This window comes from Musa acuminata, chromosome BXJ3-4 (genome assembly GCF_036884655.1).
Source record: "Musa acuminata AAA Group cultivar baxijiao chromosome BXJ3-4, Cavendish_Baxijiao_AAA, whole genome shotgun sequence".
Lineage (NCBI taxonomy): Eukaryota > Viridiplantae > Streptophyta > Magnoliopsida > Zingiberales > Musaceae > Musa > Musa acuminata.
Genome location: NC_088352.1, coordinates 42541118 through 42559304, shown reverse-complemented (window position 1 = coordinate 42559304; position 18187 = coordinate 42541118). Strand labels below are relative to the sequence as shown.

General features: G+C 38.6%; 2 protein-coding genes across 5 annotated transcripts; both read left to right on the top strand.

The window, feature by feature from the left end:
- Positions 1-1276: 1276 nt before the first annotated feature.
- LOC103982932 (protein DA1-related 1) lies at positions 1277-11022 on the top strand. 4 transcript variants are annotated; one of them, XM_018824633.2, is made up of 12 exons: positions 1277-1460; positions 2447-2591; positions 2864-2954; positions 4035-4164; positions 5103-5223; positions 5292-5375; positions 6461-6580; positions 6783-6995; positions 7092-7154; positions 7269-7387; positions 7688-7746; positions 10511-11022. In XM_018824633.2, the coding sequence occupies exons 1-12, from the start codon at positions 1453-1455 to the stop codon at positions 10828-10830; spliced, it is 1473 nt and encodes a 490-aa protein (XP_018680178.2). In that variant the 5' UTR covers positions 1277-1452; the 3' UTR covers positions 10831-11022. The 4 variants fall into 4 exon arrangements, with proteins under 4 accessions (XP_018680178.2, XP_009398306.2, XP_018680179.2 ...); XM_009400031.3 differs by lacking the exon at positions 1277-1460 and adding an exon at positions 1762-1855; XM_018824634.2 differs by lacking the exon at positions 1277-1460 and adding an exon at positions 1869-2003.
- Positions 11023-14116: 3094 nt separating this feature from the next.
- On the top strand, positions 14117-16773 carry LOC135635844 (uncharacterized). Its single transcript, XM_065147224.1, has 2 exons — positions 14117-14894; positions 15031-16773. The coding sequence occupies exons 1-2, from the start codon at positions 14405-14407 to the stop codon at positions 15459-15461; spliced, it is 921 nt and encodes a 306-aa protein (XP_065003296.1). The 5' UTR covers positions 14117-14404; the 3' UTR covers positions 15462-16773.
- The last annotated feature ends 1414 nt before the right edge of the window (positions 16774-18187 follow it).

Genomic DNA, 18187 nt, shown 5'->3' with positions numbered 1-18187 from the left:
CATCATCTGCCTCCAAAGCAAGTTTCCATAAGCAAAACACAGCAATGATGGCACAAAAAGTATTCTAGCATCTGATCTTCTTATTAATTTAACGAAAGATATTATTTTATATGAAATTAATGACTTGAAAAGATGTTTATAGTCGATCTTAAATAATTAAGACATGATGATTTAAACATATAATGAGGAGCTCTCATATAGAGAAAAAGATAAACTAGCAAATAAGAACTTAGACTTTATCAAAAAAGTTCCAAGATTTTTACTGAATTCATGAAATTGCACTTCCTTTGAACAAAGAAAAAGTATAAGAGGTGAGAAATGGAAAGGAAGAAAACATAAACTAGTTGAGTAGAGATAGGAAAGAGAAAAGGGGATAAATATGCTGACACAAAGCTATAATTTACAGAAAGAGTTATAAAGTGATAAAGATGTTTAATATAGTTGGATTGGCAGCAAAATGATTGTATCATGTCAACAAATACAACATGGCTGCATCCCAGCAATCTGATATTTAATCTCAAGCATATTCCTTCTCACAATGGAGGTTTCATGCAGCAGAAATACTTGCATAATTCCCATGACTTCTAATGTTTGATTCAAAGATAAGCAAATCACACTATTCATCATTAACTATGCATGCTGATTAACCCAGGATAGATTAGCTATGATACTTCACAACTTACCACTTATTAACCTACTCAAAAGTATTTCAAACTTAATGTGAGATGACCAAATCTATCTATTCTAGCCACAAATATCACATGAAAAACAAACAATTGCTAAGAGAGACTTCATATGTGAGACTGGAATATGATTTATATAGGAGTAAGCTTTTGTTTTGTATTGATATCCAAGTTTCATGTATGTGTTTCATAATACCATAGAAAAGGTCTTCTTGCCAGGTGACAATTAATTATATTCACTTTTTTTTTGTATTTTGTAAAAATCCTAAGAGAATTTTCATGTGGTAAAATATAAACTTATTTCATTGTTTCAATTAAAATTTTAGGAGATTTGGTATATCATTTTATCACATAGAGAATGAGAGGAGGAAGAAGAGATATACTTAAACAAGATTATGAGTGAAAAAAAATCTTTTACTCAAGTAATTTATGTTTAGGGTCTTAATTGGATAAACTTGAAGTTTAGGGATCTATTTGTAAATTTTCTTATTCTTCGTCACACAGGCATATAAAGAGTGCAGCGTGAAGTGTAAGCGGATTCCGGCATCGAACGCGATGCGCACAGCACGGCGAGGCTTCCTCCAGAAGCAGCAGCATTTATGCTTCCTGCAAAGAATCAAAGATGGGTGTTAGGGGCCACCGCACCTTTTGATCCATCCCTTGCAGACGCCGCACTCTATTTCGCGACTCGAGAATCACTTTCCCACCTCGATTCCGCTCTCCAGAAAACTTAGGAGGTGGCGGCATTTGTCTCCGTCGACGCAGGCAGATGAGCTGGTAAGCTCAAAGCCGTAGAAAAGTAGTTCTCTTTGGACTTTTTGGACTGCCGAGTCCGACGTCATCTTCCTCGCAAATCACTTTTTGTGTTGGGTTCTGACTCTGGTGATACGAAAAGGAAGGAGAAAAAACAAAAAAAGATTCGTCTTTCTTTTGACTTTGGTCGCTGATGAGATAATCAAGTTCACGACCATCTTTTGATCTTTTAGAATTACCTTGACCTAATGGAACAAAACAATTCCTTTTTGTTCCCTCTTGTGGAGAAGGGAATATGATACCGGATTGATTTGATCTGGGCATCATTTGCAACCCTTCCTGAGGTATGAATTGTACGAACAATGAGTTCTTGGGGTTTTATCCAATTAACAAGTCGACATTGTTTTTGAACTGCAAAGGTATTGTGAGCCTCAGTTAGATTTCTCGCGTATTTTTTTGGGTTTTTAGCCAATTAAGAAGTTGACATTTTCTTTGAACTGCAAAGGTGTCGTGAGCCTCAGTTAAATTGCTCGCGTATTATTGTGGATTTCAGTAGACCTTTAACCGGTCAGTGTGTGTTTTTCTCTGCTGGTATCGGAGTATCAGCTGCAGATTGTATGTTCTTGTTGTTGTTGGTCTTAGTTCTGCATGTTTAAAGGTTTCATCTTGCATAATATTACATATTTTTGTCCTCCTACCGCAAGTAACGAGCATTGCTCCTTACCATTAGGCATAATTTTAAGAGATGAGAGGCTTGTTGCTCAGAGAAATTTTCTGTAGTAAACTTATATTACGTTCCGTTTTTTGTCTTATGGGTATGTGACTATGAATCAGGATCTTCTGTTTTTCGTTTTATGCATACATGAGTTTGAATCAAGGCCTTTATCACCTAAAGATTCAACCTTTTTGTTTTGTGGAAATGTTCTACATATCAAAATTCTGATGATAATTTATCATTTTGCGTATAGATTTAACTTTTTTGTTTTCTAAGTCTTGCATACTTTGTGCAGGCAGAATCTACTAGTGATAATTACATCTGGCTCGATGATCTGGTTAAACAAACTCTTTAAAGGTTCAAATTTGAAATTTTCCGCTGGCCAGTACCATGGAAGACATGCGGATGATGGCTTTTGGAATAAACCCTCTAGTTCATTGGTAACCCTTTTGCTAAAACTTTCTGCCTTTGTCCTCTATAGGATCTCTCTTTAATGCAATCTAAATGTTTTCTTTGGAATAAAATTTTTAATGCTGTCAATGACAAAATTTGTTTCTAAATAATCTAGGTTGTAATTGCAATCTTACACGGTGCATTTATTATGTACTTAGTATTTATTTTCTTCCACATCCCCGTGCCTAAATAATCTGAGTAGGCTATTATTCCTGTATCTTTGATTGCTAATCACACCTCAGGAAATTCTGGATGTTAGGGTATCCAGCGGGAGTATGATGACGAAGACATTGATCAAGCTCTAGCACTTTCACTATCAGAAGAAGAGCAGAAGAAAGGCAAAACTGTTGGTTAGCACTCTGGCACTGCTATAGCAAATGAGCTGTTCATTTGCATTCTTGTGTGAGCTAATTGTTTCGAATGGCTTATGGATGTAATGCAAAGACAACTAGATTGTTGTTGAAGATCTGATCATTATAAAAGCTCCTGGATTTTATTGAACTTTCCTAGACTGAACATTTTAAAGCATTTTTCTGTTTATTTTTATCTTTGAGAAGAGCAGATATGCTACTTACTGATTTATAAAGGGGAAATGACATCCAGATGTTGAAGACATGACAAACTCTGTGGAAAATAAGAAATACCATATAAATGATTTGCTTGGGGGATAGGAAGGAAATGAGAAGAATAATATCAAACTTAGTGCCCTTTTGTCAACAAAGAGCACAGGATGGATAGCCGGTGACAGAAGTGATAACAGTGAAGCTCATAATTTATTAACCACTATGGTTTACAACCGAGGGACCTTTCTTTCTTTTTCTTTTGTGGAGCAACTGTTGGTTTTTTGTAAAAAGGAACTTCCAGTTGTGGGGCTTCATCAGAAATATAACTGCCGCTATCTTAACTGTAACATTCTAAAAAATTAGCTCATCAGCAATGTCTTTGTTTTTAGATATTTATGCATATGCTACTGAGGCAGTCAGGGAATCGAGAAACTTAGCAACAAAAAAATATGTTCAACAAGCTTGCATGGTAATCTTAGTATATCACGTTCCCATATGGATTTTCTGCTTTTCAGAAGGCCTTTAATTATGTATTCTCTAGTTAGGACCCTATGGTTTACATTACTATTGTCTCCACAAACTGATCTGCTGAAAACCATCTTTGTTAGTAATTAAATTTATTATAAAGCCTATTCAACCATCGCTGTCTGATTAACTCACTTCATGGATTCAGATGGTTCTTCTCTATGATCTACTTTATGTTATATCTCTTTCATTCCTACCTTTCTGCCAATAGCATGACTTAGTGCACTTTCTAACCCTCTTAGCTTCAGAACATGGAAGTTGCCTCAGGTCTTCATATAATCTTTTTCTTCTTTTTATAATTATATTATTTTCTTTAAAACATCACATGTTTCTTTGCTTTAGACAAATCTCTTCTGGAGGAAGACGAACAGCTTGCAAAGGCTTTACAAGAAAGTTTGAATGCTGAATATCCACCCCGTCAAAATGGCCAAATTTGTCAACCTAATCCATTTTCCTTTCCTTCAGTCTCCAGGTACTTGTTTTAGAATTATTTGCCTATTTGTCATTTCATTTCATTTCTCTTATGTTATCATTAGTTCCATAATAAATCATGACAAAGAATGATGAGTTCAACCAGGTAGCAAGTCTCTACTTCTAGTTATCAGTTTGTCTTGAAGAATTGAAGGGAAGCTTTTGTTTTTGAGATATCTGCGATAGGCTTTCTATTTATTTTGAACCTTGGAAAGATCAAGATCTGTATTTGGATCAAGTTCTTTATTAGAAGATATCATCTGTTAAGAGTTTGAAAATTATCCGCTTTATCAGTTTGATTTGAAAGATCCCACATTCCAGTTTAAGGTGGTCTCAGACAACTAATACCTAGGGGGTTAACCTTTTCTTCCCCATCCATAATCTCTTGGCAAGCAATCCCTGAAGGTTTCTCTCCACGGTGTGTAGAGAAACAGCTGCTGCAAGGAACCAAGGATCAACGCACCATAGTATGTGTAGTCATGAGGCAGCATGCTGCACTATGCAACATTGCATTATTGTTCTGAATTCATGGACATGGACATTAGACATTGTTAAAGAAATGGCAGTGTGAGACCATTTATGTCAGTGGCAGACACAATATACAGGCTGGCAGCAGCCCATGTAGCTCAAATTACTTGTCATATGGGTAAACATTAGTACAAACTACCAGTGTCGTATGATCATGTTGCAATCCCATATGTCACCAACTTGACCATCTTTTAAGAAATTAACTTCATATTGTAGGCAAAAATTTGAAGGGTTCTGTAATATTCTCTTAAATAATCTATTGCGTATTCAGTTCTCAGTATCCATCCATTCTGGATCAGATCCTGCAGCTTAAGATCAGTAGAGGAAAGCTAGGTGCTTCATTTTTTTGAGAAATCGTAACTTTATATTTTAAGATGCATAACTAACTTCCTTGATCTTATATCTGGTTAGGAGATGTGCTGGATGCAATAAAGAAGTTGGTCGTGGTCAATCTTTGAGTACCATGGGTGCTGTATGGCATCCAGAGTGTCTCCGTTGCCATGGGTGCAATAAATCAATAACTGACTATGAGGTGAAGAATTGACTGTCATTGTTGTCATCTTTGGGTTCTGTTAAATCTCATTGGCTTGTCTGATGCAGTTATCTTTGTACGAAAATCGTCCTTATCACAAATCTTGCTATAGGAAACTCTACCACCCAAAATGTGATGTCTGCAAGCAGTATGTAAGTATTTATTTCTATATTTCTACTGAAAACAGCACTCTTAGTGAGTATATGCAATTGATCTATATGAAACAATAACACAAAAAACTATCGTATTAGATGCATATAATATTTTGACTGACTTGCGATGATTGTCATGGAAAGAACAACAGTATAAAACTATATGGAATAGGGGTTATATTCAACTATGAGAAATGAGAGATCATCTATGCATCTAAGAGACATATATGCAGAAGTAGTTGAAAATATCCAAGTGTTGTATAAGCCAGTTGTTTTTATTTATTGTATGGCATACCTAATACATGAGGCTCCTGCCAATATAGGATCTGGGGAGAATCAATGTAAGTAGTCTTATTTCTCAAACTAGTCTCCCAGGTTGCAAAGAAGCAACTTTACGATTGTACCAAGGCTCACTCTAACAAAGGAACAAAACAATCTCACCATTGTACCAAGGCCCGCCCTTTTGTTATTGTTTATTGTTGGCTTTTTAGTTATTGGCTGCTTATTTCTTGAAGGCATGACCGGTGAGTAAAGCATATGGATGATTTCCATTGCATGTATATATAGTTCTATTTTTTATTGCTTTCATGAAAATAAACTGTTATCTTAATTCTTAAGGGTACCGAAGGCTCCTCAAATAACTTTGAAAAACCTTCATCTCTTTTAAGTGGCTAGATTTCTTAGGAAAAAAATAACAAAAATTAATTAGCTACCTACTCCCTGATTTTGGTAGATGGCATTTATAACCAAGTATTTTTAACACTTCTATGAAGCTTTGTGCTTACACCAATTTGACGATACCAGAAATATTTTTAACCTTCTTTCCATGTACAGAAGTAATCTGTAGTCATGGTAGCATAACAATTGTGAAAATCACATATTACAACTCTTGGGTTCTAAGTTTCATACTTGTACATACTACATAGTCCACACAGAGTTTTTTGATATAAGTCAGCACCTGACTGTTATGCAAGCCTAAAATAATTCAACCAGTTTAACTTTGTTCATGTTATTTATGTCCTTAACTGGAACCTTCTCCCCTGAATTTCTGAATTGTGGATACATCATAATGACCTTTTCTGCAGATCCCTGCAATAAGAGATGGCCATATCGAATACCGGGCTCATCCTTTTTGGGGGCAAAGGTATTGTCCTTTACATGAGCGTGATGGCACTCCTATGTGCTGCAGTTGTGAAAGAATGGAGGTTGGTAAAAGATAGTCGCTCCATTATTTCTCTGCATTTTACAATAGTTATTGTCGATCCAAAATTAGTTGTATCGTGAAGCATAATACTATTAAAAGACTACCAAGGTCGATTCTGCTATTGTTTATTTATGTTCAAGTGCCTCATATTGTATGCTTAGTTGTGCTCTTTCTCTTTGTCTTTTACTTATGCCGAGCTTCAGCCAAGGGACACGAAATATGTTACTTTGGATGATGGTCGGAAGCTTTGTCTTGAGTGTCTTAATTTTGCAATAATGGACACAAGTGAGTGCCAACCCCTTTACCTCGGCATAAAAGAATTCTATGAAGGTTTATATATGAAAGTGGAACAGCAGATTCCGCTCCTTCTAGTTGAGCGACAAGCTCTAAATGAAGCTATGGATGGTGAAATGAATGTAAGTCAAAGAACAAAACTTTGGAGTTAAACAGCATGCACTTTGTTCCTTTAGAATTTTGGTAATAACAATCTTTTCATATACTTCTGAGGACAGGGGCATCGTCACCTCCCTGAAACTAGAGGTCTCTGTCTTTCTGAGGAGAAGATTGTTAGAACTGTAAGAGTTCTCAGTTTTAGAACTGTTATTCTCAGTTTGCTAGTGGTTTTATGAGTGAATTATGTTAATATTTTTATTGAATGTCATAAGCACTGGTGAAAATAAAATCATTAGGTTTTGAGAAGGCCAATAATGGGGTCTGGACACAGACTTACAGATATGATAACAGGGCCATATAGATTGATCAGACGGTGTGATGTCACAGCAATTCTTATACTGTATGGTCTGCCAAGGTATCTTTCGATTTATTTTCCACTATCCAATCTACTTTTGTTAGCTTAGATGCCTTCCCTGCTAGCATTTTCTTAAGATTCTGTCACTTTTCAGCTAAATTATCCTAGCTACACATTCAACTCTGATTCTTTTCTTTTTTCCGGATTCCAAGACAAAAAAAAGATATTCTTGTCAAATATATTCTCCTTGGAAAAAATGGTGTTAAGTTTCTATTTATTTAGTATCACACTAGCAAAACTAGTAAATTATTGCATCTTCCCATGCAAACTTTGCTTTAATATTCGAGTTCTCTCTTGCAGATTACTAACAGGGTCGATATTGGCTCATGAGATGATGCATGCATGGCTGCGCCTTAATGGTATGCAACTCATTCTATGCTCACAGATGTGTTTTTGTTGTGTACAGTTTGCTTTTTTTTATAATTTTGGCAACTCATGCTGGCATTGTAAGTATGATTCCAGATATTAATGGAGCACGAGAATAGGACAATGTAGCAACTCTATGTAAACAATGACCAAAAGGATTATACTTCATCATCAGTGGGTTGCTAGTCTTACTTGTCCAATGAAAAGCTAGCCTTAACACGCTTATTTGTTAGATTATATGATCATGTTTAATTAGATAAGATATATTATAGATCTCATTGGATTTTGATTACAGTTATCAGCCAATAGAAAGGAAGTCCAATTATAATAGGATTTATTAGGAGATGACTTTGATGAGAGGAACTCTCCTAATTACTTATCATAGACCCTTTGCTCTATAGATAGGGTCTTCTAGGGACTCAACACATGACAACATATAAAAGAGAGATTACATATCTTTTCTCATCTCCCCTTAATCTCTATTGCATCGCTTATAGTGTTCTTGTGAAAAAACAGGAAGAGAGATGAAGGTGAGTTTAGTTCTTACAAATTGGAATCGTTGTAGCTTTTGGATCGAATCATGATGCGTTTGCAGATCAGATAAAGGTTTTATGAATAACATCGAAATGTACGTACATCTAAATTTCGATCTATGGTTATTCAATTTCAGTTCTTCATATTAAAATTTTTTCACATAACAGAAGCATGATTATAATTTTTATCTTACAATTGGTATCAAAGCAAGTTGTTTTGAAATCAAATACCTTAGATCGTAAATGTATATTAGATCTATTTATTAGCGCCTTTCGCTTGCGGAAAAGGTGCTATTCAATTTTGATTGTACGATGCTTGAATGATCCGTCTGTGTTATTGATTCGCTTTCTTATCTCGTTCGTCTTGTCGCCTGCTTGCAGGCGTTGCAAGGTTCCTCGCCTTACGCAGGTAGAGCTAGGGACGACATGTTTCTCGTGTTTGATCGGTCAATCGTCGTTGGCAGCTTGTCAGCGATAGCACTATTAAGGGCGACGACCTCCATTGGTCGTCGGCCATAGACTGGACGGGCAACTGCTGCAGTCAGAAACTACTATGTGCAGCAGCCGTGGCAGTGGAAGTGCTGCGACGATGCCATTACGTGCGACAGTTGCCACCATGGGCAACAGCAGCCTTGGTTGGCATCGCTGTTGCCTGTGGGGGTAGGATTTAGCTGCAGGCGGCACTACACATGTAGTGGTGCCATTGTGTGAGGTAGTCCAAGAAGGCAGCAGCCCTATTGGGCGCTGCCTTTAATCGATAACTGCATAGCAAACATGTCGTTGGGAAAGGCAGAAGCTATGATAATGTTTGTTAGCTACGGCCAGCATCATTGGCAACGATGAAGGTCGGGGTTCATAGCGGCTACGTAGGGGCCATTGGTTGAGCATGAACACCGGCGCTACTGATGTGGGTCGCCCAATGGTTGCGCGGTGGCCAAATGCTGTGTTGCAACGACGGATGGTGACCCTGCGAAGGAGATGTCGTTGTAAGGATGCACGACCGATAAGGACTCGTGCGGTGGTGATATTCGTGTGCGTGGGAATGGAACGTCGATGAGGGATTAGCTGTGAACGGTGGTCGATGGGCAACGGCTACGTTGCGTCACTGAATAGCGTTGGTTGCCATTAAAGATCGATTGACCGTGGAGGTGTTCAAGCATGTGGCATGCATCAGTAGACGACTGCGCACCGTGACGGATGTAGGCCTTGCGCAGGCCAGGCTACGAGTTTTTTCACCTATTAAAAGATTATTTTACTCTTTTAAATTTTTTTTAATTCTAGTCAGTGTCCCCGTGATAGTTCTACCCTTCGAAAATCAAATATTTTCAATATATATCCCAACAAATTATAGTTTTGCCATTCGAAAATAATTTTTTTTACATATATCCTTAATTATAGAATTGACCAATTTGACCTACTTTAATCAAATTTTGGTCGAAGCCTAATTTTAGCTTAATTTTTTATCAATCAGTTTCTAAATTGGATTTTTTGACTGAACCCAATTTTGATTGGTTTAATTGGGTTGGATGTTGGGTCTAATCTGAACAGTCCAATTTTGGCTTAATTTTGGGATGTCCAATTAAATATGATTCATCGACTCATTTAGGTCATTTACAGAATTTAAAAAAAACTTATAAATTACGGTTTTATTTTGTAGTTTTCTTATATGATATATTAGTAAAATTTTTGCTTATGATATTTAAATTCTAATTTTTGTTCTTAGATATTTGTGTAGTTATTTACATGCATACATTTAAAATTATGAAATAATAATTAATTTTACATAAATACGTGATTTATGTTTTATCATGATTATAGTCATCTTGAATTTTTTTATACTAATTAATATCGAATAATTATTATGATTATTATTTTATTATTAATGAACTGTTTTTGTATAAATTAGATTAAATAATATTTGATAAAATTATTTGCAACTTATATCCTTAAGTTCAATTTAACTCGTAGTTGCCAAGGTGGCATAGAATGATAAGTCATGAATTATGATAAATGCTTTATCATTTGTAGAACATTTTCAATTATATGTTATATTATTGTCATCTGAATATCTACACAATAGCAGAATTACTAAAATTGGGATAGAGAAACAGTAGCAATTACAAATTATTTGTGATCTGTCTTGGTTTTCTTGTTCCGTCAATCTTCACTAGCTGCATACTATCGATATTGCAGCGCCTGATGTTACTCCATCCTGAGTTTGCAGGATATGGATCTCTCAGTCTAGAAGTTGAAGAAGGCATCTGCCAGGTGCTGGCTCAAATGTGGTTGGATTCTGAGATTGTTGCAGGTTCAGGTAGTAATGTTGCCTCCACCTCATCATCCTCTTCGACTACCAGGCCGTCGAAAAAAGGTGCTCGAACTCAGTCCGAGAGAAAGCTGGGAGAATGTTTCAAACACCAAATAGAAGCGGATGCTTCGCCGGTATATGGAGCTGGTTATAGAGCAGCAACCAGAGCAGTCAATCGGTATGGTCTCAGACGTACTCTCGACCATATCAAATTCACAGGAAGCTTTCCATATTGAAGGAACCCATTTTGCTGGGTAATAATCTCTCTTTTTGCTGCTATTGAATTCTATAGCTGAAGCTACATGTGATCAAAGGAAAAGAATGTGATGACAAAAGAAAAATAAAGGCAAAGGATAAAGAACTTTCTCTTTTTGTAATCTGGAGCCTTTCAAGGATAAAGAACTCTCTCTTTGGAGAGTTGCTTTCAATTATAGTGTTCTAAATCATATAAGTTAGCTACTGTCGCTAAATTGAGGTTTCTATCTGCTCAAGTTGTGTGTGCAAGTATGACACAATCATGTTTGCTCAAAAGACATGCCATGATCATGGCTCTAGAATTCACCACTTGTATTACTTTATTCCATTTGAGGATCGACAGTTTTTAGCAGGGGAAGAACACTGCCAAACTCATGAACTAAGAGATTCTGTGCTCAGCAACCATAAGTTTTGATGTAGTCGATCCAATGTTTTCGATTATTCAATTTCCGGGGTATATATAACGATTATTTTGAAAAAAAAAATTATGAGGAAAAAAGAGAGAAAAATTAAGCTTAATTTCTATGCTGTGTCAGCATCTCCTGAGCAGGCTGTCATGTACTCATAATGTAATAATTATCCATTAATAAGACGTCATTAAGACTGTCTCGTGGTTATGCTCAACTTGGCCGTCGGGCGCATCTGACCCCTTCTTAGACGATTGTACGAATCTCAACGCGCCAACTTCATCCTGACGTCAGCATCAAACTCGGCATGGGTTCACCCACCGCCCACCACGGCGTACTCCACGGCCTATATCTGTGGGACCCGCTTCTCTGTCCCCTCTCCCCCTTGCTATTATTTCCCCCGAATGGAGCCCGCAGTGGATCCCACGCTGCGTGGACCTCTCGTTGGCTCCTCGGCGACGCCGCGCATAAAACTCGGCCCTCGTGCGTTCGAGTTGCTTACAGATGACACGCGAACGAGGTAGGGAAACGGGTAACGGGTTAACGGGTTACCATAATGTTTTTTAATTTGTTTATCCTACAATAATTAGTCTTTTTTTAAAGAAATAATTAGTCATTTTGAGGTAATTAACATTAAATATTATTTATTCTTACAATAATTAGGCTTCATCTAACATTAAATAATTAGTCATTTGCCACGTCTAAGGTTGAGAAGTATATGAAATTCTGATCCATGCTACATATCACATTGATTATTCTTTTATTAGAAACTTTTGGTAATATTTTATGGATAGAAAATAAAAAATATATAATCAATGATGATTTAAGAATAATTTTTTTAAAATATATAAAACATATCCGATGAGATTTCAAGTGGCCAGTAAGTCGATTTTTCTTTTTGACTCAAACAAACTATAATTATGCATGCTTAAAAGTGGTATATATATATATATAATGTTGGTGAAGGATGAACCCATAGATCCAAGTCATGAATTTTAAGTAAGCAACTTATGTACTAAAAAAAATATAGTTTCATGGGTTGAGACATTTCAAAAGCTTAATTTTAGATCCAATGCTAACCTCTGGTGGAGTAGATAGTTATCATTCTCTCACAACAGCCATAGATTTTTTTTTTTCTTTCTATTTTCATTTTTTTGAGGTTCTACACTTCTACTCATGTCTTTTTCAAAGTTCAGAAATAATATACTTGTCCTAAAAAAATAATGCATAATTATCCCTTCAAATATTAAGATGTTAATCACTCTCATATTAGTTAGTTTGAGTTTGAAAGACAAAAACACAAAATATCTAAACCTTTTAATATTCTTGTCATCACAGAAAAGTCTTGAGGAGTGCATAGATGATGTCAATTAGTTGACATGACTATCTACAAAGGCAAATTCATAATTGTTTTAGTTTTGTAAGAAGTATATATAAAACTTTTGTAACCATAAGTTTGATTAAAAACATACTTTATTCAAGACCAATTTATTTATATTTTGTCTTCGAGAAATCAAAAGTTGTTTCCTTTCCTTTTGATGCAGTTGCTTTATGGTGAAGTTGTTCTTTTTGCTCCCAATAAATGTTGTGTTCCCTTTTCCTCCTCCTTTTTAACTTTGTTATTTACTTCTGTTGCTTGTGTCATAAAGGAGTAGTTTGCTGCAGAGGGAGATCAAATTGCCTTTTTAAGTTAGAAGTTACATGAGTTGGGGGTCAGAATAAAGTCTCTCCCTTTTTTTCATGCTTTTAATCCTCAGCAAAGACTGTAAAGAAAAGACTTAAAAGGCTGCAGATCTTAACAGCAGTCAAGTCCTTCTTAATTATATACACTCCTTGATTTCTGCAAGTTCAACACTTGCAAGAAGACATCTTGATGTAATCTTTGAATTCAACAAGTAATCCTGGTTTCCTTCTCCACCCCCATTGTCTTTCCTCAATAAAAGGACATTCAAGAATCATGGGCATTGAGGAAATGATTCTTTTATATTTTATGATATATATATATATTCCTAAATGGATTCCTGGTAATGTACAGGGAGTTGCATGTCAGCTCTAATTCCATGTGTCTGCTAAATGATTAAAAGAAAACAATAGCTACATGGTGGCATAGCCCACCCAGATGTTCTTGAGGGGGCAAAGCAATCAGCTTAGCAGCATTAATTAGCAAGGACTTGCTTTGATGAACAGTTTATGTGGATTTGTGATGGTCTGCTGGTGGTGGACATGATGCCAAATAGAAAATAAGCCTCATATCAGAGTGCAAGACTTGCATCAATCAAGAGATAACATGATTCAAGGGAGTCAATCTAACAAAGAAATCTTTCACAACTCTCATCATCATTGACTTTGTCAGGAGTGCAGATTTAGGGTATATTTAATTGGTTGATCTGTTGGCCACTTTAGGAGATGGTGTTCCATCCCAGGCAGTTGTTCTCTTTAGCTTTTTTCATCACCTTTTCATGTACATGTGTCACTATTACTGTAGCTAAGACTAAGTATATTTAAAGAGAGGTGGGAGTGATTGTTCGCGGGAAAGGTGCAGATGTTCTTGGACTCGAGGTTGAAAGGTAGAAACAGTGTTTGGACTATGGGGAAGAAGAAGATTGGCTTTGAAGCCCTGAAGACTTCCTCTTCCATAATGGTAGACACAACCCACCCAACCCATGACATGCGTCGTACTGCTTTGAGAGTAGAAGCCAAAGCCACCATTACCACCAGACACAAATCCCAACAACAAATCAGTTCAATCTTTTCTACTGCCACTCCCTCTTGTCATGGACACATGGTTGCTCCTACTACCCGACAACCAAGTGGGGACGACTAGATACTTGCCAAAACTCTCTTTTGGCCAGGTTTTGGGCATTTGGTCATTGCATGTTTCATCAGAGCATCAGCCTTCCAATCACCGCCTGTGAGCTGGTTTTCAGTGCAGAGAATGATGTTTTTGTTTCAGGGCTCAGTGCGGAATGTCCAGATTAAAGGCTTGTGACTCCTTCCTTCCGGGTTTGGCTGGGTTCTTACTTCGCATACATTTGCAGGGAATGGGCATCTGCTTCTTCTTCTTCTTCTTCTCCATCCATCTTCGTCTTCCCTTTTGATATTTAGGCCATTCCTCTCTTCTTCCTTCGAGTCTGGAGTCTGGAGACAAATGGCTTCTGTTCCCAAGCCAATGCTTCATGGTAGGAGGCTCTTTGAGCTGCTGGAAGAGCAACAAGAGCCTTTTCTTCTGGATGTCTACCTCTTGGAGCATGGGTACTCGGATAGAGCAATGAATCCCAGTGCTGCTGCATTCATGTGCTGGCATGGCGGTGCTTGTAGGCGGCTGAGAAGGTTCAGCACCCATGGCTGCAGGAGGAAGAGAACCGGACTTCTGAGGTGTCTGCTGAACAAAGTTGTCTACGGCAAGGTGATCAGGAAAGCTTGGAGGTGGGATGGTGGAGCTGTTGGCATCGGAAGATGGAATGTCTTGAGATCGTTCTTCGAGATGAAGGGCAAGAACAATGCTGTGGAGTTCCGCCGGCTGTCTTGTTCCTGTGGCACCGACGAAGGTGATCCGGACAGAGAGGAGCAGTGGAGAGCTATGGGCGGCTCCGATCAGCGCAGCCCTGTGTCAGTCCTCGAGCTGCATTCTGATGAAGGTTGTTTCTCCTCCTCTTTGCACGCAACATTGATCTTTGTCTGTCTTGTCTGATTACTTCCATGTGGATTTTAGGTACATTTGTCTCTCTTGTTTCACCGAATGATGTGCTTCTCCCTTGTGTTCTTCGTTTGCAGTTGAGGAAGAGGTGCCATCAACCTCAGGTTTTGATTCACCCAAGGACACAAAGGAAGCTCCATGGATCGGCTTGGAAGAGCACCCCAACACAAGGACCCAGTTCCTTCACCCACACCGTTTTCTGTCAGACTGGCTGAAGGAGGTAGAAGGAAGGCTCTCAAAATCTCACGAATGCCCAAGTCCAGAGAGGAGTGGGAAGATCACCGAGGAGGGGATGATGATCCTGTCACGGGAGAGTCGAGGATGTGCTTTGGGCAGTATATCCCAGTTGATAGATGTCGATTTCTCCGAGTCCAGGAAAGAATGGAGCCACTTTCGGCATGAGATAGGAGAGGTTGGGGCTGAGATCGAACAGATCATCTTTGAGGAGATCAGCGAAGAAGCTGTGCTCGATGTTCTTCATCGTCACTCCACCTTGGAAAGATGTTGATTCTATTCATCAGCACCATGTGAAATTTACTCGCTTACAGTAGCAAATCTCTGAACATAATGCATGCCACAGGAAGACACAAATCCTTGCTTCATCAGCTGCTCGCTTGCAGTCTACTGGATTGCTTCAGAACCAATGATGGATTACTAGTCTATTGTAATACCTGTTTAAGGTTATTGTATGCTGAGTCTAAGAAGAATAAGTGTCATGTACTTTTGGTTACGATTGAAGATTTATGCGATAAGCATCAGAAAAACTTGGTGGTGTTACAGTTCATCACAAGCATGTCAGAATGTGGTGGCAATTCGAGGCGTAATTGGCGGTATTAAGGACCACATAATGGAATTTAAGTGACTCGAAATTGCAGAATGATTTGATGTGCAATTCGCATTTCGTCCAGCATGTAGAGAAGAGAGAGAGAGAGAGAGAGAGAGAGAGAGAGAGAGAGAGAGAGAGGGGTTGCTGATGATGAGTGATGCTTAGGGCAGAGGATGGCAGAGACATGGGAGTTTCCACTCGGGAGAGCCATGTTGTACTGCTGCTGCTGCTGCAATGGCTGGTAGGTGGAACAGAGTTATTTGGAGGTGCGATGGTCCAGCGTAACAGAGTTATTTGGACATGTCATGGTCCACGGTTCTATCAAACCATGTGCATATTAATTACAGACGATCGAAGAAGGATGCACGATGATGTTGATCCCTTAGACCAGTCTAAAATACATGATTAAAGCGATTGTGTTGCCGCTGTTGTGCCACGGAAGAGTTCCCCATGATTCGAGCTTGTGAAATCTGCGCCCTCGACTCTCGAATCTAATCTCCATTTCCAGTTCTGTGAAAGTGAAAAGCCATCAGACTTCTTTGCTTACTGGCTTTGAAGATTCAGTCAGGTACACGAGACATTAGTATTCTGCATGATGTTGGCCTGAGTTATTGTTTTCCGGTGGATGTTACGGAGGAGGAGGAGAGACATGGGTGTTCTGCAAGATCTTACCATGGGCTATTTGTTTCTTGTGGCGAAGAAGAAGACATCTTTGGATGAGAGAAGTCGGAACAAAACCACAAGGTACACCTGAGGATTCATTCTGATACATACATGAGACATCAGAATTCTGCAACATCTTAGCCTCTGAGCCATTGACATCTTTTGGAGGAAGTCTTTTCAACTCTAAAATGCTGCACCAAACTTCATGGAATGGAAGTCTACTTCTCTTTTGTTCTGATCTTTATCAAGGTGATTTTGATGCTCGGATCAAAGTTCATGCATGCAGTGAAGAACAAATGACTCTTGTTGGAGAATACAATAATAGCATCAGGAATTATAGTTTGTGCACTTGTGAAGAACAAATGACTCTTCTTTATTTTTTATAGAGGGAAGGCGACATATGGGGCCTTCCTATTTGTCTGTTCCTTTGGATGTGTGTGCTTCCATATATATATACAAAGCATCAGTCTCAGAAGACAGTTGAGGTGGTAGCCCAACACAAACTAATAGACAAAATGTCATTAGTGCATCTTATAATTTGGTATCCACTCAGAATCCAAGAAACTAAATTAACACACCTAATCACACTTTAGAAACAAAAACAAGTGAAGATTTGACTTGGACCAGAAAAAAACTATTCAAGGCATTCATTTGTAGCCAACAAAGAAAGAAAACCACATTTCTTCCTTTTTGTTCTTTGGATTGCAGTTCATCAAATATTTACTCATACAGTTCTTCATCAAATATCCATTTGTAAAAATATCAATGTAATCTCACATGATCACAACTCCTTGAAGATGTAATTGTTGCCTGTATTTTGTATCAAGAAAAAGACTAGTGTTGCAAGGGATCAAAAGATGTAATTCTTCCCCTTGGAGTTGGCAAGAACCCTTTTTTGCTCCTTCAACCTTAGTATGGCACCCTCCCTGACCCCAGAGCTGCTCCTGCAAGACAACCCAAGCCCAAACCTCTCGAGCACAGCCCAAACATCTCTCTTCCTCTCCGTGGCTGCCTTCCCCTGTTTCCTGCTCCTGGTGCACTCCCTGTAGGCTGCAAGGAAGGGGTCTTCCCCCTCCTCCTTCTTCGTCAGAACCTGTCGCGGAGGCGGCTGGAAAGCGCAGGGCGGAAGAGGCACGTATATGCCGTGCGCCGACAGCTTCGGGCTATCGGATTGGCACGGCGGCGGCGGCAGCCTGACATGTTCTTGTGCAGAGCTCTCCTCTGCATGTGGAGTGATCTTGGAGATCCCCGGCTGGTTCTCCCACGAGAAGGGGATGTTCGCCAGGGAGTGGGACTTGTGGAGGCTCATGATCTTCTTGCTCCGGTGTTGGGTTACAGGAGGAGAAGTGGTGCACTTATAGAGGAGCTTTTCATGCACTATTTTCTCTACCGGTCTCTATGGCTTTGAGAATTCGACAATGGAAAGCATGAGGGAGAGAAGATGGAGGAGGAATTTGTTCGGCACTGAAAGTGAGATGAAGACCGCACATATAGTGTTAGTCTTCGTTTGTGGATTGCTTTGTCCGGTGGAAATGTGACTCCTGACAAGCCAAGGGAAGACTTGATCGAGAGAAGGTTGAATGGAGGGTTTGACCGAGTCTCTGAGAATAATAGTAGAATGTGTCTCAATTAAAATGCATTAATCTTCTGTTGATTCATGGGAAGAACGCGGTGAAGTGAATGCTGCATCCGTGCATCCGCCAGTTGTTTGTGATCATAAATGCTGAACAAAAAGAGAGCCAAAT